This window comes from Oxyura jamaicensis, chromosome Z, assembly GCF_011077185.1.
Source record: "Oxyura jamaicensis isolate SHBP4307 breed ruddy duck chromosome Z, BPBGC_Ojam_1.0, whole genome shotgun sequence".
NCBI classification, from domain to species: Eukaryota; Metazoa; Chordata; class Aves; order Anseriformes; family Anatidae; genus Oxyura; species Oxyura jamaicensis.
Window position 1 is genome coordinate 19,305,982 of NC_048926.1, and position 25,490 is coordinate 19,331,471.

Consider the following 25,490-nt stretch of genomic DNA (forward strand, 5'->3'; position numbering starts at 1 on the left):
CCTCTGCTAGGCTGTGCTGATGGTGTTTTGATACATGCTGATTTGAGAACTTGAAAATTATGTTTCTGCCATGCTTAAAACTGTGATTCAAAGCTACAACAGTGAAAGCTGTCAAATGAAGAATGATTGTTCTTATTTTTTATTTTTCTTGTTCTCCTTTTTTGTTGTATAATGCACCTAGTACCTCTTCAACTATAAATAGCTATGCTTTAGAAGCCCTACAGTTTTTGAAAAAATACTTGTTTGCATTTTTTTTGCTTACTGGGAAATAAATCTACTCTGTTCCAATACAAGTTTATAAGGGAAAGGCCACTGTACAAATTAATTATTCTGTTACCATTTGTACAAAGCTCAAATCAAGTTTCCATGATCTTAAAGCTGTAATGTCTACACATCTTGATTTGCACAACTGGTAAGTAGGTAAATTGGCTTGGAGCAAAGCCAAGAATAGATGAAGACCTGATTTATGCAACTACTGCGTTTTGAGATCTGTGAAACCATCTATGCAAAAGAGCTGTACTGGTTATACTAGTGGGACTAGCTGTGCTTTGTCTCCCCTCTGTGGGGAGTATATAGTTTGTGATATAGGAGCTGGTACCTTAAGCATGACGTGCTTTTTTTTTTTTTTAACCTAAATATTTCCAGTAAATCTTGTGGGGAGAAGATACCACTGCCTCTAGATTTCAAAACACTTTCTTGTGCAGCCAACGTGATGACAAATTTATGGTTTGGTGGAGGCACAAAGCAGGCCTATGGATCTTGCCCTAAAGAAATGTTTAAAACTAGTTTTTCTTGCTTGAAACCACAAATATCAAGTGGGTAAGCATAATTGCAGTTGAATTTCTCATTGTAGTTAGGATTATTAGCCAAGGTTTTTAGCATTTGTCAGTAATAATCAGTCTACCCAATCTTTCTTCAGGTTTCTTTACAATCAGTTTCAGAAAATAAAGAGATTATATGGAACTTGTTCTTTTTTTAATTGTAAGCTCACTTACAAGAACCAACATCATGCCTTCCCTCCTGAAGGTCCAGCGTCTGCTTCATTGGATTGCTGAGCCTTATTGTGGTGAGGTTTGCATTTTGATACCTAAAAGGAAGTGGGAAATGATGCAATCTGGGTCTAGCACTGTTACTCCCTTTCCATGTTCAAATAAATGGCATGTTTTTATAACTGGGAGTGGAAAAAGCTGGCTCTTCTGAGGGAAACAGTCAGTATAGCTAGTTCTTACTATGGCAACTTTTGATAAGGATTTGTCGGGTTACTGTATACTTCTTTGCAGTTGTTAAAATAATCTATAATTACATGAGTAAAAATGTTTAGCTCTTAGAGTTTAACTATGTTAGTATTTCAGAAGCTGTGAATGAGCAGTTGGTATAAGCTATGAGAACTGTGCTATTCCATAACCATACAGCAGTTTGTTTCTGGTTTTGTGTAGATGCGTAGTATATCTAGGTTTAGCATTGGCCAGAGATCTACTCAAGTAGGTGGAAAGGCTCTCTTTAGAACATGTTGACCACTGCAGACAGAAAAGGTCAAAGAGATGTAGTAGCTTGACTCCTTTATTTGAATGTTCACATAGTATTTGTTGTTAGAAGCGTAACTTCAACCAACTGTGCTAATGTCTTTGGTTTTCTAGGATAGAATTGTTTGACAGTACATCCTTCATTTTTCTTTCACAGTCTGGACTGAAACCAGCCTCGTTCCAATTTTATTTCAAAGGCTGCATCTTCTGATGTCCAAGTGGACTTGAGACTCAGTCACTGTAGTCATGGATTCTGCAGCCCGTTGCCTGTAAGTTTAGTGTAGCAATTAATCCAGTGAGGGATCTTAGTCTTCAGTGACTAGTTCATAGCCAGGCCACTTCCAGTACCTGGTCTAAGATTAACCTGTTGAGAAAAGTATTTCCATAAACAGTCCATTAGCACGGCACAAGGGCTTGATTTGTTTCATGCACAGACTTCCCCAGCTAAGGTTCCATCAGTATTTCCTGGAAACTAGCTTTTATTTTTGCTTTCTTATGTATGTGGTATATTTTCGTTGTGGTTTGAAAAGCACTTAATGCACCTATTCAAAGAAATGAGACTGCTGCCTTCTCGGTTAAGTTATTGTCCCATTTCTGAGAGACTGTTATTGTGATATAAGTCCTCATGGTAAGAAGTAAAATGAGTCTAAGCCATCTTTAGCCATCACAAATGTTTGTTTTAGCTTTGAGTATTTTGCTAAAAGTTAATAAGGAACTTACCTCTGTGTTAAAGCAAATATTTTCTTAGACAGTTTTCTCATGTAAAGCTCTTCCAGAATAGTGTGCTTTTCAGTGACTTTAAAATCAACATATTTCAAATGTTTCAGTGACAGTAGTTAAACTTCTGTGCTTTCTATTTATGCACTGATTTGACAAGATTCCTCTTCTGCTTGCTTAATATGCAGCAGTGCCATTAAACTAAGGTAAACCTCCAAAGTTCTAAGGTATGGATTCTTTGCACTTTTTCTTCCATGGTGGAACTTACATTCTGTAGCAAAGTAGGAAAAGTGAAATTGGGTTATGAATCTTTAATAAGAGCTGTAGACGAATTACTGTGTCATATTAAGATGAGCTGTTTTTAACTCTAAGGTTGAAAGTCCAATCAGAGAAGTCCTAACACAGCGGGGTGGTCAGAAATGGGACTATAAACCAGTACAGCTGCCAAGCTTGCCAGACTGCTTGGTAATCGTCTGTTTAATTTGTTGCTTCTTTATCCTTTCATACATTGCAGCACAGCTGATGAGTAAAAGCTGTCTTAGTGGCACCTCTGGGAATAAGTTCAGATTCAGCTGTTGGTATTGCTTTCTTTTGAGTGAAGGAGGCTTCCTCAGTAACAAGGGGTATATTTTCCCGTTTTTAGAGCTGGTGTGCTTCTATTTTCCCACGTTTTTATGGGTATTATGTTGCTATAGTAGGTATTACTGCTTCAAGTCACAATCCTTTGTAGGGAGAAAGAAATGTGACTGAAGGAGATCATCAGTAGTGCTTATTTTGTGTGTATGCATATATACTTAAACTATACAATACATACACATTCCCCCCTCCCACGCCCCCTATCATACATTAGTTGTAATGGCAGAGAGGGAACATCTGCATTATATCTCAGAGGGTTTTATAGAATCACAGAGTGGTTTGGGTTGGAAGGGACCTTAAAGACCACCCAGTTCCACCCCCCTGCCATGGGCAGGGACACCTCCCACCAGCCCAGGTTGCCCAAAGCCCCATCCAGCCTGGCCTTGAACATCTCCAGAGATGGGGCAGCCACAGCTTCTCTGGGCAGCCTGTGCCAGTGCCTCACCACCCTCACAGTGAAAAATTTCTTCCTTATATCTAATCTAAATCTACACTCTTTTAGTTCAAATCCATTGCTTCTTGTCCTATCACTCCACTCCCAGACAAAGAGTCCCTTCCCAGCTTTCCTGTAGGCTTCCTTTAGGTACTGGAAGGCTGCTCTAAGGTGTCCCTGGAGCCTTCTCTTCTCTAGGCTGAACAACCCTAGCTTTCATGCTGGGGGTATGTAACCCCCAGGTTTCATGCTGTTTCAACAGTTAATCAACTCTTCATGTTAAAAATTTGGGCTATCTAAAATTCTAAGTACCTGTTTGAAACTCACTTTAAAGTTATGCATTGCATGTTGTTGCAAACATTATAACCCTTATTTTTTTTAAACAAAATGCTAAGTTGTCTTATGCTCCATCAGAATTAAACTAGCTGATAGTACTTAATACTGCTTTTTGAGAAAAGATTTCTGAAGGGAGAGAGCTCATAAGTGGTTTTGCCATGATTGTTACCATTACCAGTGGAGTGTACTTCTGTCTCAAACCATGTGCCTTTTTTGAAGTATAACGAACACCACTGGTTGTACATATCAGAGTTTAGCAACTTCTTGCCTAGTGTGTTTTGTAGGAGTTCAGTATCATGGAAGAACCTAGAATGTTCACATGACAAGGTGGAAATTAACGTTTCATTTAAGAAATTTGTTAAGGTGTTGATAAGATTACTATAATTAAATTATCTTCTCAGTTTCAGAACTTTTTCCTGACCTTTTTCATACCAAATACACAAATATTTTAAAAATATTTTTGGTAATGTCCTAATAAGGTGTATTGTTAATTGAAGGCATTTAGAAGGCTGTCTCTTCAGAGGAGATTGTGTTAAACAAGAAAATTTTGGGGAAGTCAAAACAGCTCTGGCTGTACTTCACAGAGAATGAAATGAGCTACAAAAGCCTCGGGTGCCACTTTTGTGAATGTACAAACTGCAGGAGTCATGAAATACTGTCCAGCTTTCTCAAAGGTATGTGCCAAGTGCTGCTTGTTCTGGTAACAGATACTCGGCTTCTTCTGCCTTTGAAAGAAGGGGTAGTGGGAAATGTGGGTTGCAAGTCTTTAATAAAGTTTCACCATACATTTAGGCTCTCAATATAATTCAGCAGGACAGATACTTATTTAAAGGTAGGGTGGAATATTGTGCATATTGATTCTGGTTATATAATCATGTACAAAAGGTTATTAAGACAAGTGACCTTAGGGCTCTTTTATGGCTGTGGTCCGTCCTTAGGCTTTCCGTTAAAGTTAGCAGATCTAGTTTTAATATATGTTTTGATTGAGAGGAATAATAATCATTAGCTTTGTTCTTTTTCTAAGTTCCAGTTCCCTACATTAATATGGCGAAGCTACATTATGGTCTAGTTCAGTACTGTTTGGATATTGGTAGCTACAACACTTTTTTCATCCATGTTTTTTTTCTTTTCAGTGGTGATGCACAGAAATGAGTTTCAGTTTTTAGTTGATATTTGTTAAAGGCAAGTTAATAAGTAGCCACTTCAGTAGTCTTCTGTATTGTTGAAATATCTACATTGGAGGTATTGTGTAAGAAAGACTTTCTTGCCTGCTTCTAATCTTTTAATGCATTGCTTTAAAAAAAAAAAAAATCATCCTTTAGGGTAATGCTGATCTCAATATGGATTCTGTTTTTAAATCCACCCTTTGACAATCTGTGAGGATAACAAGCAATTTATTGAGGTGTTTAACTTATGGCTATTCCTGCATAAAATGCCTATGAAATTTTTGGAGGAAGGCTTGTAAAGCAGATTTGAAAACCTGATCTTTCCAGATAAGAGTGTGTCTTCTTGAAGATAATGAGTTCTTCATTTTCACTTCACTTAAGTAAAACAGCTATGGCTGTTTGCCACTGATCACTAAAACTTAGGTGTTGACTTAAGGGGACAGTGAGTTAAAATGTAGTGAAAATAATGTATGTAACGGTAAATTGTAATTTTAGTAATGGAGGATATGTATAGTGTTTTCTCATTCGCAGCAAGTAGCAACTGAAAATGTTTTGCTTTCACATTACACCTTAGTAGATATGACTGCTGTGAGTTCATGCTCCTTGTTTCATTTTTCTCATATCCAGTTGGATTTTCATTCATTGTAGTCCATTTGCCCAGTAGCTAGGCTTTTTTCAAAGTAACTGTCATATTTCCTTTTCTTTTTTTTTTTTGTTGAAAAGTTGAAGTTGGAAATTATTAATGGTCTTGCAAGCATAATGTTGAAATTTTACTCATCTCCAAATACATAACTTTCTTGAGATGCCTTTTGTTAAGCTCCTGTTTTTGAAGAGAAACTATGTGGCTTTATTCACCAATTCAAAAACTGGTAAGGCTCTTTTGAATGCACATTAACGGACCAGAATTTATTACTGCATGAAGAAATTATAATGTGAATTTGAAAAGACATAGAAGATTCAGGTGTTTTTAGTTTAATTTCCCTTGGATTATTAGTTGGATTTATTTGGTAAAGAGGTTAACTTTATAAGATAAATATTTGCATTTTGTGAACAGTAAAATAACTCCTCTCCCCCCCTGCCAAATAGGTCTGTATTTCTTGCTCCTAGATGAGCTGTTTTTTTTAAGAGAGGAAAAAAAAAAAAAAGAAAAAAGAAAGAAAATACTGCTGTAGAAGTCCTGTGAGACAAACTGTAGATCACAATTGCCATGTGCTTTTAGCTTAGTTTGTGCATCTGTTTCTTTAGTTGATACTGAGATTGCTACGGATTTAATACAAGGGTACTTACTGCAAGAACAATTCCCCATGAACATGTTCTGTGGTGCAAGAAAACAAAGTACCGATCTCCAAGTTAATGTTTCCTGTTGTGTTCTTAATGTGTCTATCGTAGTAAGCTGTTTATTATTTAAGCAAATCTTCTAAGGAATACTACAGATCATATGGTATAGCAAAATTCATTTCTGTGCCGATCATGTGTGTCAACTTTATTAACTATTATGTACTTCAAATTGAACCAGCTGTATACTGTGCTATTCCTAACCGTTCAGTGTAAGTCACGTAATACTGTTTGTCACACACATTTCCCTTCTTATAATTGTTAAAACAAACAGCTGTATTTCTACATTGTCTAAACCAACTGCTTTGTTTGGTTTGGTGGTGTTTTTTTGTTTGTTTGTTTGTTTTTAATCTAAGGATCCATAGAAAAGGAATTGCTACATAAAATGTGCTCAGGCATTAGGACAGCTCCTGAAAACAACCCCTTTCCCAGATTTCTGCCTTCCATTAACTTAGTAACAAAGATTTGATGTGTTACACAGGAGGGAGAAGGGGCTTTTCTTAGTCAGGAGTAGCTGAATACATGCAGCTAACTTCTGCAGAACGGTTTTTCATTTCCCGCTTTTGCAAGGGAAGGATTCCTTCTGAAGCCTTCTTTAGCTTCCCCAATAGCTATTTTTGTCTTCATGCAATGTGTTGTCAGAGACAACTTTCCCAAGTTTATTTAAACTTAAATATTTGTTCTTTTTATTTGTTTCAGAGAGAATAAAATGCGTTTTTCTGGATGAATGTCTAATTCTCCATTCAGGCCTTGGGAGGGGATTGCCTTTTGTTATTAATGCCTTCAGGAGTTTGGGTTTGTTTTTGTTTATCTTTAATTCTGAAGTAAGCTTTCCTTCATAGCTGAGGTACCATTTTCAGTGTGATAATGAAACAGTATCAACATCCAGCTGTGTTAAATCTATTCCTGCCTGCCTATTAAATGTTAAGAAAGTGACTTAATAGTTTAGAAAGTTTTGCAAGGCAGGAAATTACAGACTTCTTACACTTTGTCACTAACTTCCATGCCTAGAGCAGGAAGAACTGCTAAGATCCCTAAGAACGTGTTCCAAGATGCAAACACATGGTGTTTCTGTTTTAGTTTCAACACTTATAAGGAAATTGGCTTAAGTGCCTTAAAAATGCAGAAAAGTTAATTTTGATAGAAGATGATTATTGACTGCTAGTTAAGATATGACTTATAAGTGATTTTTTCACAACCTGGGGATCAATCAGGCCTTCTTTCTAAGAATTCATTGCTATAGTATAGTTACCATAGAGAAAACCTTAATGAAATAAAGCTTTCCTTGCTTTCTCTGCTGTTTTGGGCTATATGCATGTGATACACTGACAGATCTGTTGTTTTTGTTATTTGTTTTCTAAATGTCTTCTTGCATGTACAGTTTCTTTTGGAGTTTTTACATAAACCACAGTTGCATAGTGTCTCCTTTTCCCTCCCCAGAAGGTGAAGTAGGGAGTTCAGAACTCCCCATCTGCCAGTTTGGTCAGTTGAGTGAAGCATCCATTGCCATTGAATTCTGAAAGTGTTTTACTATCAGATGTCCTAATCTCAAGCAGTTTTTCTGTCTCCATCCACCCTTACCCCTAAAGGAGAAAAAGTTTTAGGGAAAGCTACAGTGATAAATTACATGTATTGCTAGGAAATACTGACTGTAAAACTGCCGGTAATATACTGGTAATATGTAATTCTGTAGTTCTCCGCATTGAGAGAACAGTGGTGTTTTGTTTTCTTTTCTTTTGCAGTTTAAATGCACATGCATATAATGGCTTTTCTGGCGTAAGTTTGTCTCAACATTGAAACAGTGGGATTTTTTATCAGTATTCTTGCGTATTCGTGCTGATAGTGTCATGTGTAATCAAGAACATGTAATCTCTTTTACCTAGGGCAGCTTAAGTACCTTTTTAGACTTATTCATAGCAAAAATAACAAAAGCAAAGCCCATGCTCTGATGGACCAATCAGTTTTACTCGGTACTCAGGGAGCTCAAGGTGCTTGTGTCTTTACAGGAATTCTTTAAGTTACTGTGTCCCCAGAGCTTCTTGTTTCTGTCTGAGAGGTTATTCTCCAACCTTCATTTGTACAAAAAAAAATCAGTGTATAAGCTGACTGGAATAGTATGCATTTACCTGTGTGTCCCTAGCATACGTTTCTGTAACTACGGTTTATCTTGGCTAACAGCAGTTTTTGCTCTTTTCTCACATTGTGGTGTGGTAAGTAAACTTTTTTTCCCTTGAGGTCAGCTTAATTTTTTTTTTTAACACCTTGGGTCACTTCATGTGACATCCCTTGGTTTTCAGTAGGCAGCCTACATACAAACCAGAAGGTAAAAGTTTACAGCAGATCAAAAACTGATCAGGCAAACACATGCAGAGACATCCTCCTCCAATTCCACTCTGAGGCCACAAATTGTAGGTGATTGTGAGGAAGAATTTGAGTAGGGGAGTTGCTCCAAAGTTGTTCTTGTAGTTTTACTGTGCTGTCCACGGGTAGTTGCCATTTGGTAGGATACTGGGCTAGATGGACTTTGGGTTTGATTTTATAAAAATGATCTTAATAAAGATGATCTCATGGGAGGTTCTGTGGAGTCGCAGACTGCAGCTGGAAGCCTTATGAATGTGCAGTAGCTGTAGTTAGTTGCCTGTAAGCTGATTCCTATGTTTGTCTTCAAATAGTCCTATCACACTTCCTTTCTGTCCTGAAAATGTTTTTCTTCCTACCGTAAGTAGTGAACAAAGGAAGCAGTTATTTTGGGGAGTAACCTCTTGAACAGAAAAATCAAAAAGAAGCATTAATCTCTTTCAGAGCATTAAGTCCTCCAATACAAATAACCTCATGGGTGCAGGTCCTAGCCCTGATATCTTGCTGAGCAAATTCAGGTTGAAAGAAAACAAACTTCAGATTTTGGTAGGGGCTATAATTCCTACTTCTTCAGCTTCACTTTAATAATAAAAGTTTCTCCATCCTATGAAATAGTGTTCATCAGTTTGTTAAATTCCATTGCTGTGTTTGGGACATCTTCTCTACTGGAAAGTGTATCACAGTGTATATTTACATGCTGTGTGCATATGGAAGACTTAAGTACTGTGTCTGCAGAGAGTGACTGAAGCTTGTTGCTCAGAAATGCCATCCTGTCTGTTTTCCAGGGAAATTGTTGTGGGACCGTCCTAGGAATTGCATTGAAGAGTAAATTGAGCTCAATGCTTTTCCATTTTTCTTTCTTCCTCTCCATCTTCAAGTGTCAAAAATGTTTTTTAAAGTCAGACCCACAGCAGTGGAAAGGAATAGAAATGAATAACATAGGTGGGGAGGAGGAACTCCTTAAACTGACATTGCTACTGAGAAAATGGAATACAGAACTGTTTCAGCGAGTCACCTACCAAGATTAGGATCGCTTCTGACCCTTTCTTCCTCTGTAGTGGCATATGTAGCCGTTTATTCAGAGCCTAGGTATTTAAATTGCTAATATGTTACCGTGCTCGCCGTCACTCCAGTTCTAGTGTTAGTACCTGATCTAAGATTATTTTAGAGGCAACTCCAAGATCCCACTTGCATATAATCTTTTACTTACTCTTTGCTGTTTGACTTTAAGAAAAAATATTCAATGTAGTTTTTCATGTTTAAAAGCATCTTAAACACTTCAGAGTTTTGTGGATTATGGCTGAGACTTAGATTTCCAACCAAACTGAAAATCTTGGAGTAATCACAGCATGTGAATCTGAAAGTCAAAGCTGATACTTTACTGCATAAAACTAAAATCATGCAGGGATAATTTGAATAAAATCTCTGTAAAGCAGAATCTAAGTTTCTCCAGAGGTGTTCTAAATAAAATGCAAAAATCTGGTTAAGTCCACTGCTTCATGAATCACTCTAGTTCCTAGTAATGATTATTCTTTTAATCATGCACTAGTGGCATTGGCATCTAAGAAGCTGAGGAAAATAAACAACATATCTGTAGTTCTACATCTGTTCAGGTGGCTTCAGGAGGATATCACTTGAGGATGTTGTTTTTGAGGGAGTCATTTTTAGAAATGTGGGAAAACATCAGTTAAGCCAAGAAAGTGTTCCCGGTTGAGTATGTTTGTTGGTAGTGAACTTCTGTGCTAAAGGTTTCAAGGGTCGAATACAAATGAATAAAATACAGCCACAGAAGCAAAAGTCATGCTGTTAGTCTCCAAATTTACTTATTGATGAATGACATTTTTTTTTCTTTTTTTAAAGGTAGGGGGAGCAGAGGTGAGGTATTTGGGGGAGCAATTTAAAAAGCTGAAAGCATGATTATGTGTTCATGCTTTTTCTTTGAAGCTGTGGACTTCACTGAATGCTGCTGTCTCAGCTGAAGCAACGTTTGAGGATACTGTGCAAATGGTTAATAGCCATTAATAACCTATCTGTACCTTTCTGGGTCCTATAGCATGGGTTGACTACGTGGCCATTCCTAAAATCATGCTTTCCCTGGAGATATCACTGGTCTTAAATGGTAATTAATGACTGGTTGGCAACATACAAGAAATCGGAACCTACTAGCTTGAATGCTGGCAGTCAACATCTGACAATGTAAATCTTAATTTTGAAATATATTCTTTCAACATGAACATTTTTCTCAATTAAATGTGAAGCCTTGAGAGTACGTGTATGGAAGTGAACTCTTGTACTGCATGAATAAAGCCTGGGACGTAATAAATCCACTGGATATCTCAATGTTTCAGAATGAGCAAATAAATTAGCTTCTGGAAACTGACGTGTACTGTAAAGGTGCCAACAGAGTTTTGAGAAACTCTGAACAGGGAGGTTTGGTTTTGTTGCTTTTGTTGGGGTTTGCTTCTTTCCACTTCTGTGAGAGTTTGTGTTGTTTGACTGTGGGCTCTGGTAGACAAATTCTTGTAGAGTTTGACTGCAGTAGCTTAAAATGGTACTGTCCGCATGCACAGCCATGCAGTGTGGGTAGAAAGGAAAGCACATTTGTTTGCATTGTCCCAGTTTACCCCAGTCTTAATAATAACTGTGTAACCTTTACCTGGAAAGTAAAATTGATTTGGTATTGTTACTTGTCCAAAACCAAGCTTTGAAGTTAAGTGAATGTATTGTGTGTAAATATATGATTTATTTATGATATATCTATATAGATAAAAACAGCAGATGCTAAGAGGAGAGAAGGTAGATGTAATAAGAAGCTGACAAAGACCATTATAAAGAAAGTTTTGATGTGTTTCTAATGGAAACTAAAGATAAGTACTAGGATAGTAGGAAAATGGAAAACAAGTAATGCCGTCACCACTTGCCCTGAGCATCTTTCCAGCACTAATGAATGAGGGAGGATCTCCTGTTACTTAAAGCATGAGGTTTCATTCTAAGGTGGAGCTCGTTCTATTGCCGTGCAAACCTTCTAAAGTATGGGTTTGCTTTTAGAATGTTCAAAAATAGTCTAAGGCATTTTATATAAGAAACTTATGGGCAGATAATTCATGAGTAGAATTTGAAGTCACACACTTTTAAATATTTAATACAGACAAATATCTAAGATGGAATAAATACTGATATTGAGCATTTTAAAACAAGCCACAGAGAAACACAAACTTGAATTCTAAGTGTATCACAATATTTCTATATAAGTTCATTTTTTAAGAGAATATGATGATAGAGAGATCATTGCCGTTGAAAATGTTTCCTTGGCTTGAAGTAAACAATTATATGCCAATGCTGTAGATAATTCTTGTATGTTTGGCACGCATCTCACTGAAAATACTTTAGGAGCTTATCCTATAACCGATGCTGTTTAATGCAGTTCTCTCAGTAAGCAACTAAATGCTTTTTTTAATACTTATAGTTTCAGCTGTGTGAGACTACTTATTTTTCTAAGACAGAGGCAGTTTCTTTTTGTACTTGTAGGTTAGGATGAATTAAAAAGCTTTCTTACAAGTCACTGTATCAAAGTATCAAATTAAAGAAAATTACCTGAGGACTGCAGTTGAAATAAGTGTTTTTGAGGTTCCCATCAAAAGTACTAGTGTCCACAGAACTTGTGTTCTTGATCTGTGCTTATTCCTGTTTAAAAATTTAATGCTTTTCACAAGTTTTTTCATTCCCTGATTATTTTAGATCAATAAAAAGATAACTTTGGTAAATTTAGCTGCTCTGATTTTGTTTAATGACAGTATATCAGAAAGGTTGAGTTACTGTTGTAACTTCATCCTGGTCAAAACCAATAGTGTTACTTTGGGGGGAGATTTCATAGAAGACTTCGAGGAATGTGGAAAAGAGATTTTTTGGGGTAGTTCATAGTTCTGCCAAACATAACTGCTGTTGGCATGATCTGAAATGTATTACTTATATTAAAATAATATCACTACTTATTTTCGAAGTATTTTATGGCCTTAAAGTCCCAGATGGACCAAATCTGTTTCTACCCCAATTTCAACTACTGTGGAGGTATTTACACTAGAATATTTGGGTAATAATAGTGGGAAGGAGCTGAAAATGAGGGCAGACTTTCTGTTCCATGCTGTGGTTTATGTTGTCATGCTGGTCATTTTTCTGTACTTCCTAAGATATGAAATTGCTTTCAGTGTTCAAAATAGCATGGTGGCTTAATCAGTAGGGTGATGATACTTTACAAAATCTTGCAACAATGGTTGCTTTACACAGCCTTGATGGAAGGAGAAGATTCCTTTTATCTGGGAAGCATGGCAGTCCTGAAAAGTGCTATCCTTAAGTCAGAAGTTGCTGTTAATTTCAAAAAGAAATTAAAGAAGTGAGAAGCCAGTAGACTTCTGGAAGGCAGAAGTGAAATCACCACCCCCAAACTCTGATTATTTCCTTGATTTGAATCCAAAACATTATCTGACTTTTTGCAATACATGCGGGTTTGCTTCATTATTATTTTTCCCCTGTGCAACTTTCCCTGTGCTGGTTACTGAAGCTGTTGATCTAGAGTCGTGGGTGTAGTCCAAGTGGGATGCAGGAGCCAGCATGAAGAGCTGCACGTACTCAGAGGGTTCAGTAAGCAAAGGGTTGACAGAGTTCTTGATGGCCCACAAAACCTCATGGAGGCTGGCAGCTGCACATTGGAAGTCACTGTCTTAACCCAAGTCTGAAGGTAACAGGGGCATCTCTATTTATACAAATCAGACCAATGTCTTCTTCAAAGCAAGGCATTGCACTTTGATATCAAGTACTGATGCTTTGTCATGAATCTGGACTTAGTAGGACCGCATACTTTTTGCTAGATAAAAAGAAATTTTGCTTGCTGTATTTATTAGTATTGTTTCACAGGGAGGAAAAATATGATATCCAGCTGACTGAATAGCTCTTACTTGTTGCATCTTTCCTCAAATACTGTATAAAAGTTTAATACTATTTCTAGTTACTGATGCACAGTATGTCTTAAGGGAATTTTGACTATACTTCTATGAGTGTTCTTATAAGAAACATATGTCTGTGCTCACGCATCTTTCTAGATATATGTAATGCTATTTGCATCTTTTATGGCAGGGTGCCCAAACTTTCCGAGGTGCGTGATTGAAGGAGTAATATGTTGTCTGGCATCCTGGGAGAGAGCTGTTCTCCTGAAACCTGGATGCAAGGACTTTTTAATCAAATTCTGTTTCCCTCATGGATCACTGTATCCTTTCTCAAATCGCTGGTGACAAAATAGAGCTGTTGTAGCTGTTGTAAAATGTTTCTTTACTGGTACGCATTGACACTGCTGGTATGCATTGACACTACTTACTATATGAATGTGTTTGCAGTTTTTATGTCAAGTTTTAGGCAAGTGCTGAAGATACCCCTTCTCATTTATCCAGACTCACAAGAAAGAGGTGTGAATTCACTGCATGTTTTTTTTTTTACTCTGACAATATGCAATTAAGTATCAATTTAGTATCAATAGTTATATTTCTAAAGAAGTGTACATACTTTAACTTAAAAACTTGAGAACATTGTTGAAAATGGCATAGAAATGTAGCAAAATTCCTCTCTCAGGAACAGATTGAGGATGATAACAAAAAAAAAGTAATTTTTTTTCCAAGGAGTAGTCCATATACTTGCTGTGCTTCCTTGCTTTGTTGTCACAGGTGTATTTGTGTATTACTCAATTTTTTATTGCAATTGCTTGAGTTACCTTACTAAATATTCTCCTCATCAGATAAGATAAAATAAGTGCATGAATCTTTATATTCTGTGGATTTTAAAGAAACTGAGATAGGAGATGCTGAGACCATAACCATTTTTAGCCATATGCTTGCAGAAGTTTTGAATGCCTTTTCCTGCCATTTGTTTTGTCATGCTAGCTTGTTATTATCGTACAAAAATAAACATCTAATAGCAGCAGCCATTGTTAAGAGTGGGTGTAGTTACTGTATGCTTGGCCTGTGTCTAGACTAGTTGATGGACATCCCCAGGTAGTCGCTCCCAGTTGCACAGAGAGGTAGTGCTCTCCCCATACAGCACGCAGAATTTTGTATAGCATGCAAGAGCACTATATATGTGCCAGAGCTTAGGAACTGAAGATCCGCAGTCTGTCTGGATGGCAAGAGCAGAGAGAACCTCTGACTTTCTGCTGATCAGAAATAACCCGTCCATGGTGGATCTGCCATGAGTGTGTGAAGGGGTTTAGTATGTCTGTATAGGTTGGTGTTTCTTCACCCAGCAGTTACTCAAAATAGGCTGTCAAGGAATTTTTTTACTTTATTTCTGCACCCTAGGAAAGATTTTTATGCCAGAGTCAGAAATATATGCAAAACTGTCTAGTCCTCTTTGGCTATTGGAGCAAAGTTCAGCATATGCATGAGTATTTGCAGGACAAGGACATTTGAATAGTGTCTGGCGATCAGTGTCAGTGAGTGAGACAGACCTCTCTTTAGCATGGTTTAGTGCTTCTTTAATACAGTTCATTCAATCTCTCTATCATAAAGAATCAAATCTATGATATTAATTCCAGTGTAACTCAGATTTTTTTCTTCTCATCTTATATAGCTTGTACCTATGCTTAACAAATTAGAGCATAAGATTCCAAAAGATGAATATCAAATAACAAAATCAGACACAGGCAAGATACATAAGTAAGAAAATAAATTGAGATGACTAGCATACTAGGGTCCTGCTTCATGCATCCTAAATGCTGCTTTTGTCCATCTAGTGGATGACAATTTGTTACAATGCCATGAAACATAACCCTGGGGAGAAATCTGATTTTTACCCTGGATGCATGGCATTCAAATCATTCTTCAGAAACAACCAGAGCAAACTTGTTAAAAGTCTTTCTGTGTTTCTGGTCTCCTTCTGTAAGTCTGTGATTGGTGGGTTTTATAACTTTTTGAACTTAGCTCTAAGTCACTTACAGATTTATTAGTTGTTTCAAAAAGAATGAGTTTGGTTCTCCATTTGCCTTAGGTACCATTTGCAGTCTAACCAATTATTTAGACTTAAAAATTTTAGACTGTTACGTTTGCTAGAAATACTACATTTATAACCTCATATTTTTTTTATTTGCCATCTTATATGGCTTATTTTTATGATATTTTGCTGAGTGTACTTTAAAATTCTCATTCTAGAAGCAATCTTGGAACAGCTAATATCTGCTGATAATTCTAGTTTTGAGCAATGCCAGAATGGTCCAAATTTTTTTTTTTTTTTTTTTTTTTTTTTCCCCTTTTAAATCCTTCAGAAATAATTTAATAGGTTGTAGCTTTGGAAAATCTATGTAGCTAGTCCTGTCCAAGTCACTTCTTTGTATACTTTCTTATTTACCCCATCCATTTTGAGGTGCAATTGTATTGTGCATGGTTTTATCTTCTCATCCTTGTCATCTGTAGCTGATTCAGAATATAACTTTTATTTTAAATGTCTGATGTTCTTATCTGTTGAGGCCAGGGGAGTCAAATTGTCTAAGAAAGTTTATCCCATGCATTGTGGGTGGAGACAGTCATCCAACATACAGTAGGCAATTTCAGCTTTGAAGCAGGGCAGACATGAACTCAAAACGGTATGAATGTTCATGCTTAATACATGGGTATGCAATAAATCATCTTCATTGGGAACTTTATGACTTCTGTTTGGGGTTTTATCATACCTCTTATCCATTTTTTTTGCTAATGATTTTAGATTTCTACATCAACAAGGATCACATGTATTTTGATCTGACCTCTTCTGAATCTAGGGCAATTACATTTCACCTAATACTCTTGGTTTGAGGTATGATAGATTTAAAGAAACTGAAGCCAGAGTCCTGTTTGGTGCTTAAGAGATTAAACTGTGTAACACCAGTGAAGAATTTGATTGTTAAAAGAGGAGTTGAGTTAGCTGATGCATGACCAAGCAAGTACTTGGTCTTGTACTTCAGCACGAGACAGTGGAGGGCTCACGTGGATTAACCTATGGAAAAGTCCCTTTCTGATACTCTACGCATGCAATCCTGTGACCTTGTGTAGATGAATTAATTGCATAGTTGACTGTCAGTGAGCATTCATATTGCAATCTTTGTTTTTAATGACATTACTGCTGTTCTTGGAGTAATGCCCAGTAGTGTGTCACACAGGGATGGGCGCAGGACACGCGCATTCTCTTCTGTTGCCCCAACGTGAACTGGGCATGAACTGGATCCTTCTCTCTGGGTATCTGGAGTTTGTCATACAGTAATAAACTTATTGAATCCTTGTGTAAGCTCTGTTATCACATTTAGATATGTTCAAATACATAGTTTTGAGAAAAGAATGAAGCTGCACAACTGTTAGTGGCCTTGGGTTTCCATCAATATAAACAATTGTGTATTTCCCATGAGACTGTGCTTCCAGAAATTCTACTCAATAATGGAATAATCTTTCAGCCATATAGCGATAAAATACCAATCTCCCTCTGCAAACCTTCTGGTATGAAAGCAAAGTGTTTGAGAGATCCTGTAAAGGAACTGCTGTTTTACATCTTGAAAATAGCATACATAGCACATGGATACCTTGATGCATTTGAGTTAGTGTTGAAAGATTAAGTAACAGCAGGAGGAATGAGAGAGACCTAGGAGCTTCTGTCATATTTGATTCAGATGTCTGACTGCTTTCCTAGGAAGCCAGAAGAACAGAAGTGCATGTCATTACTTTTCTGGTAAGCATCTGTTGCAGATAGGGGCCAGCATTTCTAGTCCTGCTTTGTAGGAGAGCTTATTTTCAGTGGTACTGAATAGTCCCTATGACTAGGTGGCTTCTGAGCAAGCAAACCAGCGAACTTTTTTTAAATACTTCAGATAAGTAGATTTGACTTCCTAGGAGTTAGAAAATGCAAGCAGGTGGTATACCTTCCTAATTTCAGACATCTGTCTTCTGAAGGTCTGCATCTTTGAGTGGTCCTTCTTCACCAGGGCTTATGAGGTTCTGCTGGATTTGGTGGCTCAGTTTGTACATTTCCTCTGTGTCCTGTTACCGGTGAAATGTTTTCTTTCACGAATGTACTTTTTGACATGTCAGTCAGATATGCTTGGCTGTAGTAGCCTTTGAGGGCAAATGACTTTATAGGGAGAGAAGATGAGGGATTTAACCAAATTGTAATAATGAATATGAATAAACTAGCAGAGGATCAGTAGCTTTGGGTTTACAATCAAATAACAAAAGTTTTTTTCTGCCATGTTTTTATGTTCTATAGATTTTTTTCCTTTTTACAGAAAAATCCTGGAAGAAATAGCATAGGCTTTAGCTTCTAAAATGAATTTGCCATGAAAATGCAATGGCTGTCACCTAATGATGTTTTCCACAATGGTTTCTCACACTGTTGTCTGGGATCCAGAGATCAGTGGAAGCTCCACAGAAGCGTTTTTGGTGTTTAGTTTCATCTTTAATTTCTTCTCAGGCCCCATTTGTTCTTTTTCTGTGTTTTTTCTCGCATGCGGATATATATACAATTAGTAAGTATGTTTCAAAATGTATGTGGAAGATGCATGTTAATGTGGTTGAGGTAAATAGAAAGGTGTTTCTAATGCAAAATATTGGTCAGTGATTTATCTAAATGACCTAAGAAAAGTGACACTCTTGTTGATATGAAGGAAAGGCAAACCGTAAGCGCAGAGCACCACTCAATGCATTCCCCTTGTGAGCTTCAGGGGACAGTGTTGTTCAAACATAACGGTCTGTGTTGGTCTCGAGGGAAGATGATGAAGAGCTATTGGAGAAGCCAAGGGAGCTAGGAAAAAGGGAATACTATTTATTGTTTCCCCTTTTGTATTTGTCAGCTACTCTAACAGAAGAATGGAACTTAATTTCACACTTATATAACTTCTGGCTGAAATCCCTGTAACTATTTTAGGAAGCCAGATTCGTTAGTCTCTGTGAAGTAGCATGTTTAGTACTGTCATTTTGTGGCAGTTGTTGCCATTTAGTGTTAGGTCGGGAGAGTTTCCTGTGAACTTTTTCATTGTAAAGGAAGGTGTCATACTTCATCGTTTTCTTTGTTAGGATGGACACAGATGGTTAGGTGATGGATGCCTGCAGTAGTTGTTCGGGAGGAAAAGGAGCAGACACTGGCAGGAGGTCAAACCGTGTCTTGCCTGCCCATCTTGATCTGATTTTAATGATCTTAATAACAGTACAAATATGTAATTGCAAAAGAAACTTTGAGGACTAATGCAAATGTTAGTGGCCAGAAGTTATCTTAAAACATTAGTAGCTGACCTTCTCAGTCCAGTGAATTTGCACTGAGAGGAATATATGATTTCTCCCATACTCTCTCCTTCTCATTCACTGCTTTTTCCATCTAACCCCAGGCTCTCCTCCTCACAACCTGCTGTTAAATGCATCGATTGTTCTCTGATAGGGCCCTTGTGTGACCACTTTTCTTCGTCAATATTTTACTATAGGAGTGTTCATCCTTTGACTGCTGCTGGTATGCAAGTCACCTTTACTAACATGTTTCAGACAAGTATTTTTTTTTTAAAAAAAAAAGTTACCCAGCAGTTAATTTTCCTCCCTACAATTGGGTATTTGTGGATATGGCAGACAGAGCTTCCCTTTTACTGATGAATTGATTCTTTCCTATTTCAGAACTTTCAGACCTCTTTCCTGTTTTCCTACTGCTAATAAAATCTGGTTCAATGTGGGTTTTGGATAAAGCTGTTCACCCAAATAAGATAGCAGAGAAGCCAAGACATTTAACTAACAGTTTCTAAGCATTGAGAAGCTCAGGAAAATGTATTAGAGCTACCATTCAGCTTTTTTATACTGTTATATGACCTTTATAAGAAAAATACTTGCAAAAAATTAGTATTAAATTCACTGAGCCATTCAGAAGTAAAATTTGTTTGTATTTTTCACAGTAGTTTGCGGATGTGTAATGCATACCTTGTATTAAAATATTGAATCATTGATCCATAGAGATCCAGTTGTTAATAGTCTAACTGTTCAATTACTGTTTGCAAGCCTTCAGAATTGGGACAGAAGCAAAGGACAAAGTTTTGTCTTCTGTATTTCACAAGATGTTACATTAGACGTATATGTTCATGTACAATGCATTAATCTTAGCTTTGTAGTTCATGAAGCAATTGATTCACAGTGAAAAATGCAGTTTTTGAGATGCATATCATTGAAATTCATTTAAAAACAGTATTTGTCAGCTGTGTAGCTGTAAAACTGCTACAAGAATTTAATGAATGCTTAATGCTGTCTTTTTGGTTAGGCAGGGCAATGACTTCAAATGTTGCTCTTTTCTTTTTCCTAGAAAAAGCCTTGTATTCTTTTTGGTTGATCCATGGAAGGTGAAACATTTGAGAGCAAAGTTCTTGATTCCTGATGAAGCAGGGGGTTCATCAGGCTCCCTAGCCCAAGCTAGCACATTAACCGAGATTTGTGACCTGCTCTTTAGCTTTCAAATGATGTTCAAAGCAAGTACCACCTGACACTCACTTACATCATTACCTTGACTCAAGAATGGTTTTTGCTGTATCAAGATCAGTATGCCCTGTACCTTGCAGGGTCAAGTCCTCTGTGGTGTGCCCTGTGGGTTTTTTACTGTTTTTATTTTGTACTAAGTCACAGCAATACGGGGACTGACAGCCCAGTCACATGGGCAAACTTCAGCTTGACTAGAATCATTTTTTTCTTTAGATTTAACAAAAATAAATGAATAAAAACAAAGAAATAAAACCTCTGTCAGTTCAGGACACAAAATGAGGGTGTCTGGCAGTATACAGAAGACTTAATGGAAAAAATATTTTTCCTGTCAATGCACAGACCCAACAGCATAAGCATGCATAATAAATTATAATTTTAGCCAAGTTTGAGTAAAAATCTGAAGCTTTCTAGAACATTTTGGAAACTGTTCAATGAAAACTCACACATTACTTAAAATCAGCAAAAAAAAAAAAAAAAAAAAAAAAGGTTTTGCTAAGTAAAAGCTTTCAGACTTGGTCTTTCCACCTGCATGTAAGAAAAGCTCAAGAGTTCTTTGTGCAGCCAAGAGTAGATTGGTTCAACTGTCACGAGAGGAAGATAGTTGCCTCTACTTTTTAGAGAACAAGTACAAATTGTGAAGCTTTACTGTTGTATTACATTGTTCATGAATTTGAGTCCAAGGGCCTCTAAAAGACTTTATAATATCTGTTGGGAACTGTAATCAGTGTTATATGAGAAATGAAATATTGTGCAGATGAAGATTTTTGTCTTTGGATTTCATATTTTTCCCCAGACAAAAAAAAAAATCAACCCTGTATAAGAATAGACAACAGGTCTGCCTCTCCCCCTTCCCCGCATTTTAAGCTTCTGGCATGTTTGAACTCTTTCTGTTGCTGTAATGGCTTTTCTGTGAATGAATAATCACTAGTTCTTATGTCTCTTTCTAGAAAGTAACAGTATGATTTTAGAGCCGGAACAACAACAACAAAAAATTGTATGGCACTTGCTTTAGTTTTGAAGTTAAGGCTTACCACTTAATATCTGAAAAAAAATCTTTGGTGGATTGTTTCTCTATTTTTAAACTTTTTTTTTTGAGTCTTTAATCATTAAACACGGTTTTGAGTATCTAAAATTGGTTATTAATGGTAGGTTTAAATGTTGCTTGAAAGAAAATGCATTTTGTTTACAGTATCCATCTGCTTATTACATTTCAGCACTGAACAGGAAGAGTTATTTCCTGTCTCAGAATACTTTGTTTCCTTTGTCTCTACAATAAGAGAAGAAAAAACATCAGGCATTCTCTTTCTGATCAGTGAAATCTTCTCATTATTCCAAGTCCAGACTTGTTATAAGTGAACCTCAGTAATGTAGTGCTGGTGAAGATAGATGTTGTAATTTTAATGTCTTTTTATTCCAGGGAATATTGTAGGGAAAGTTGTAGGTCACACTGTCATGCAGTTGTACTATTCAGTACTATTCAGTACTATTCAGTACTATTCAGTACATAAATGCAGTTGTAACTGCATAGCCAAACAGTCTAGATGTTGAAAACTGCAGGCGTGAAAGCTGCAGCTGTAAATATGTAGTTGCTTCTCGTTGTAACAAAGTTATTACCTAGAAGTTATCACCTTCCACTTAGGGTTGTGACATTATTTTTATTTTATTTTTTTTGAAATAAAACTTCATCATGAGAGTTGGCTTAATTAAGCCTGCTTATTTTTAAAGACAGCCAACATCAAGAAGGTGGGCGGGGATCATGTGCTACTGCTTAAGAATGTGGTTTTCTTGGTGATTTAGCAGATAGCTCAACAGAATCAGGAAATCTTCCAGACTGCTCATATTTCTTTTTCGGTGTCTGAGAGGGTTTTTTTTTCTTTCTTTCTTTCCTGTTGTTGCCAGCAATCACAGGCAGCTACATTGCTGTAGGTCAAAAAAGTACAAGCCAGATGGATTGCACTTTCATTTTACAGATGTGAAGTTGCTGTGAATTTTGCTATAACTGTAGCTGACTAGGAGTGCTTTTGAGTCATCAGTCACACAAAGTAACTCTCAAGGACACTTGCATTACTTTCATGACTTCTGTGCCTGGTTTAAACATACTCTGTGTATTAGTTTACAAGCCCTCCTTTTTTGAGGTCTTCACATATGGGAAGAGGCACTGCATAGCTGCATGCTTTTGCATCCGATGAAGATGTGAGTTTTTCATTTATAGTCATTTTGCAAATTGTTTTTGAAATAGAGATGGCAAGCTTTGTTGTATTGCCAATGCATGCATGAACAACACTTCTGTAACTTTTGGAGAATGGCCTAACATGTAGGTTAATTTTTGTATTGGTTTAATATTTGCCAAGATTTCCATTTTTAGTGGGTGTCCAATACAAGCAATAAATACATCTTAAAGAAATACCCCTCAATAAATGTATGTGAGGAATGTGCAGAGTGAGGAATAGCAAATTAGTCGCAGCAATTCTTAAGAGAGTTACTGCAATCAGTTGGAATTTAATATTTCAGTAGCTTCATTGTAAGGAGAGGGAGAATAGGATGGTACAAAGATTAAGAATGCTATAGTATTATACTTAACTAAAAATAACTGTATCGTTTTTTCTTTGCTGTAGTCGTGACATGGAGAATAAAGAAACCTTGAGGGGGCTGCAGAAGATGGATGACCGCCCAGAAGAGCGCATGATCAGGGAGAAACTCAAGGCAACGTGTATGCCAGCTTGGAAACATGAATGGCTGGAAAGAAGAAGCAGGAGAGGCCCTGTGGTAAGTAGCATTGAAGGGTGTTATCTGTAACAATTATTACAAATAAAAGAAAATCTTAAGGAACTTTTAGAAACCTATTTATCTTAACAGATTGCAGGCTCTTAATTGTGATCCTCTTGTTCATTTTTTAGTCTGTTTAACAGGAAACTGTGGTTCACTTTCTTAAATGTATGCATTTATTAAGCTTTTTGAAAGAAAGGTATATAGATGCTCTGCTGGTTTTGTAGTATGGAGTACTGCTGTAGCAATACTGCCCTCTAATGTCGTCAACAACAAAAGTAACTGTTTTTCATTAGGTAAAAAACTAGTGTTCTGTACTGCCTTCATTCTTAAATGTTTTATGGCTTTATTTCCATAGTTTGAGAAAGTTAAATTGAGGTTTTCAGCATGTTGTAATGTAAGTATGTGGAATTTTTTTTAGATAGGATAAATGAAACAAACAGCAAACAAAAAAAAAAAAAAAACAAACACCTGCAAGCATGCTAGAAACAGAGAAAAGCAAATCTGAGTACCTCCTTCGCATAAGTCTTAACTCTGATAAACTTTGGATGCCAGAGAACCTCATTAGCCTTTTTCAGTAATGTTCTTTGTATAAATGACTCAGAAATAATTTTAGAATTATAGAGTATTCTGAGCTGGAAGGCACCTATAAGGGTCATTGTGTCCAACTCCTGGCTCCACATAGCACCAATCAGATGCCCGAGAGCATTGTCCAAACCCTCCTTGAACTCCAGCAGGCTCAGTGACCGCTGCCCTGGGGAACCTGTCCCAGCGCCCGACCACCCTCTGGGTGAAGAACCTTTTCCTAACACCCAGACTAAGCTTTCCCATCGCAGCCCCCATGCTCTTCTCTCAGGTTCTTTCTTAAGTAATTTTATTTTAATAAATTGCGGACAGATCAAACTCCAAACTTTTTAAAAAATTCTAACACCAACATTAAGTATAATGCTAGTTAATTGACAGCAATTAGTTGCATGCAACTGTAGTTGCACTCATCAATGTGACTACAGTGTCACTTGATGGAAGTGCTCATTTAAAGCTAAGATCATCTGATGTAGTACGCAAGTGTACTGAAATAAAAGAAATGGTCTATTGGTAAGTTTCTGTAACAAGAAAGAATGCTGAAAATACATAGTGCACAAAAAAGCAATACTTCAAAACCTCTAACACAAAACAGTTCTTAATTTTTTTAAACATGGTTCTTGGTTACTGCATAGCTTGAAATTATGTTTATCTGTTTAGCTCACTATATGTGAGGTGTCTGGGTTTTTACTGTAACTTTCTGTGCTCCAGATTCTCATTTACTAGCATTTTAATATTAACTTCTGTCAAGCAATAGCAATTGGTACCCGTGACTTATCCATATGTCCAAACTCCTCATTGTTGTATTTTCCCTCTAGCCTGCTGAAACTCAATTCATTTCTGGACAGCAGCATTGCTACGGTTAGATCAGTTAAATTCTATTTGAAAAACAGCATCGCTACCTTGTGGTTGCAGTCCAATACAGGAGGAGAGGAAATGGAAAGGAAAATTGTCTTACATGCCCTAAGCAGAGAGAACCCCTTCCCCCTGACCTTTTTGGTTTTGGAGGAAAAAAAAAAAAACAGACCTCTGCAACTTTACGAGAGAGGTCTGCTCTTCTAATCTGAAACATTGTCTGGACTTCCCTTCAGCTTCAAGTCAAGCCTCTGAGTCACAGAGAAATGTACAATTAAAACTGACTCTTACTTAGTGGAATTGCTTTCAATTATACTCTGCTTTTAATTATATAATTAAAATTTTAATTTATTAATTTAATTTATTATTTAATTATATTTTCTCATAGATTATGTAGGTCTTAGGGCCAGACATCTGAAAGTTGTGTTGAAATATTCCATATCTCAGTACCGAAATTCAGTGTCAACGCAACCTTTATTAGGAGCGTAACTGCTCACTCTGGTTGAGCACATACCTGTGCAGGTAGTGTGGCACTGAGCACAATGATTAGCTCACTTATCAGAAGTGATGTATCTGTTCCAGTTGTATTGCAGGGTTCTCAAGGGGCACAGCACACCTTAATTTTGGTGTATTTGGTTCCAGGTTTAAAGTAATCTTATTTTGCAACAAGTGGTCATACTTTTCTGTAGAAATAATAACCCTAATATTTCTCAACTTATACTTAGAGCAGTTGGTAAGTAACTCTAATATAGGCAGTCAGTGTCTGGAGGAGAATATTCCTTTCAATCCTACTGTCCTAGTGGGGAAACTGTAGTCCTTTGATATACCATGAATGACGGAGAAGCACTTCAAGCATAAATCAGTTGCTGGAACAATTAACTTAAGCGGCACAAAAGGACAGTAAAAATGTTCTTTCTCTTTTATGTTTTGTATAGAGACTATATAATATATGTAGCAAAGCAACTTTTGATGGATTTATATTGCTTTAATATAAAATGATTAATTTGTAATTCTGATGTTCATGGTTTAATTCCTGCAAGGTGGTGAAACCTATCCCTGTGAAGGGAGATGGATCTGAAATGAACAAGCTATCTCTAGAACCTCAAGCTGAAGGACAAAGCACTGCTTCTTCACCTACACAGAAAGGAAGGCGTAGTCCTTCTCCTAGTAGCTCTTCTTCATCATCTTCTAGGACTGTTAAATCTGAATCACCGGGTGTTAGAAGAAAAAGGGTATCTCCAGTACCTGTAAGTTGCAAGCTGTGATGTAATTATTTATT

The 25,490-nt window shown here is 36.9% G+C and overlaps 1 protein-coding gene across 8 annotated transcripts in view; it reads left to right on the forward strand.

Moving 5' to 3' along the window:
• Positions 1 to 25,490, forward strand: part of MAP3K1 (mitogen-activated protein kinase kinase kinase 1) — a 57,337-nt gene that overhangs the window by 10,913 nt on the left and 20,934 nt on the right. For 5 of the 8 annotated variants that reach the window (XM_035310568.1, XM_035310572.1, XM_035310574.1 and 2 more), the window contains exons 2-3: positions 22,624 to 22,774; positions 25,252 to 25,458. In XM_035310568.1, coding sequence (XP_035166459.1) covers positions 22,624 to 22,774; positions 25,252 to 25,458 — 358 coding nt within the window. Of the gene's footprint in view, positions 1 to 1,754; positions 1,793 to 9,986; positions 9,992 to 18,588; positions 18,592 to 22,178; positions 22,202 to 22,623; positions 22,775 to 25,251; positions 25,459 to 25,490 lie in introns of those variants that run through there. The other 3 variants (XM_035310575.1, XM_035310570.1, XM_035310571.1) reach the window with 3 other exon arrangements.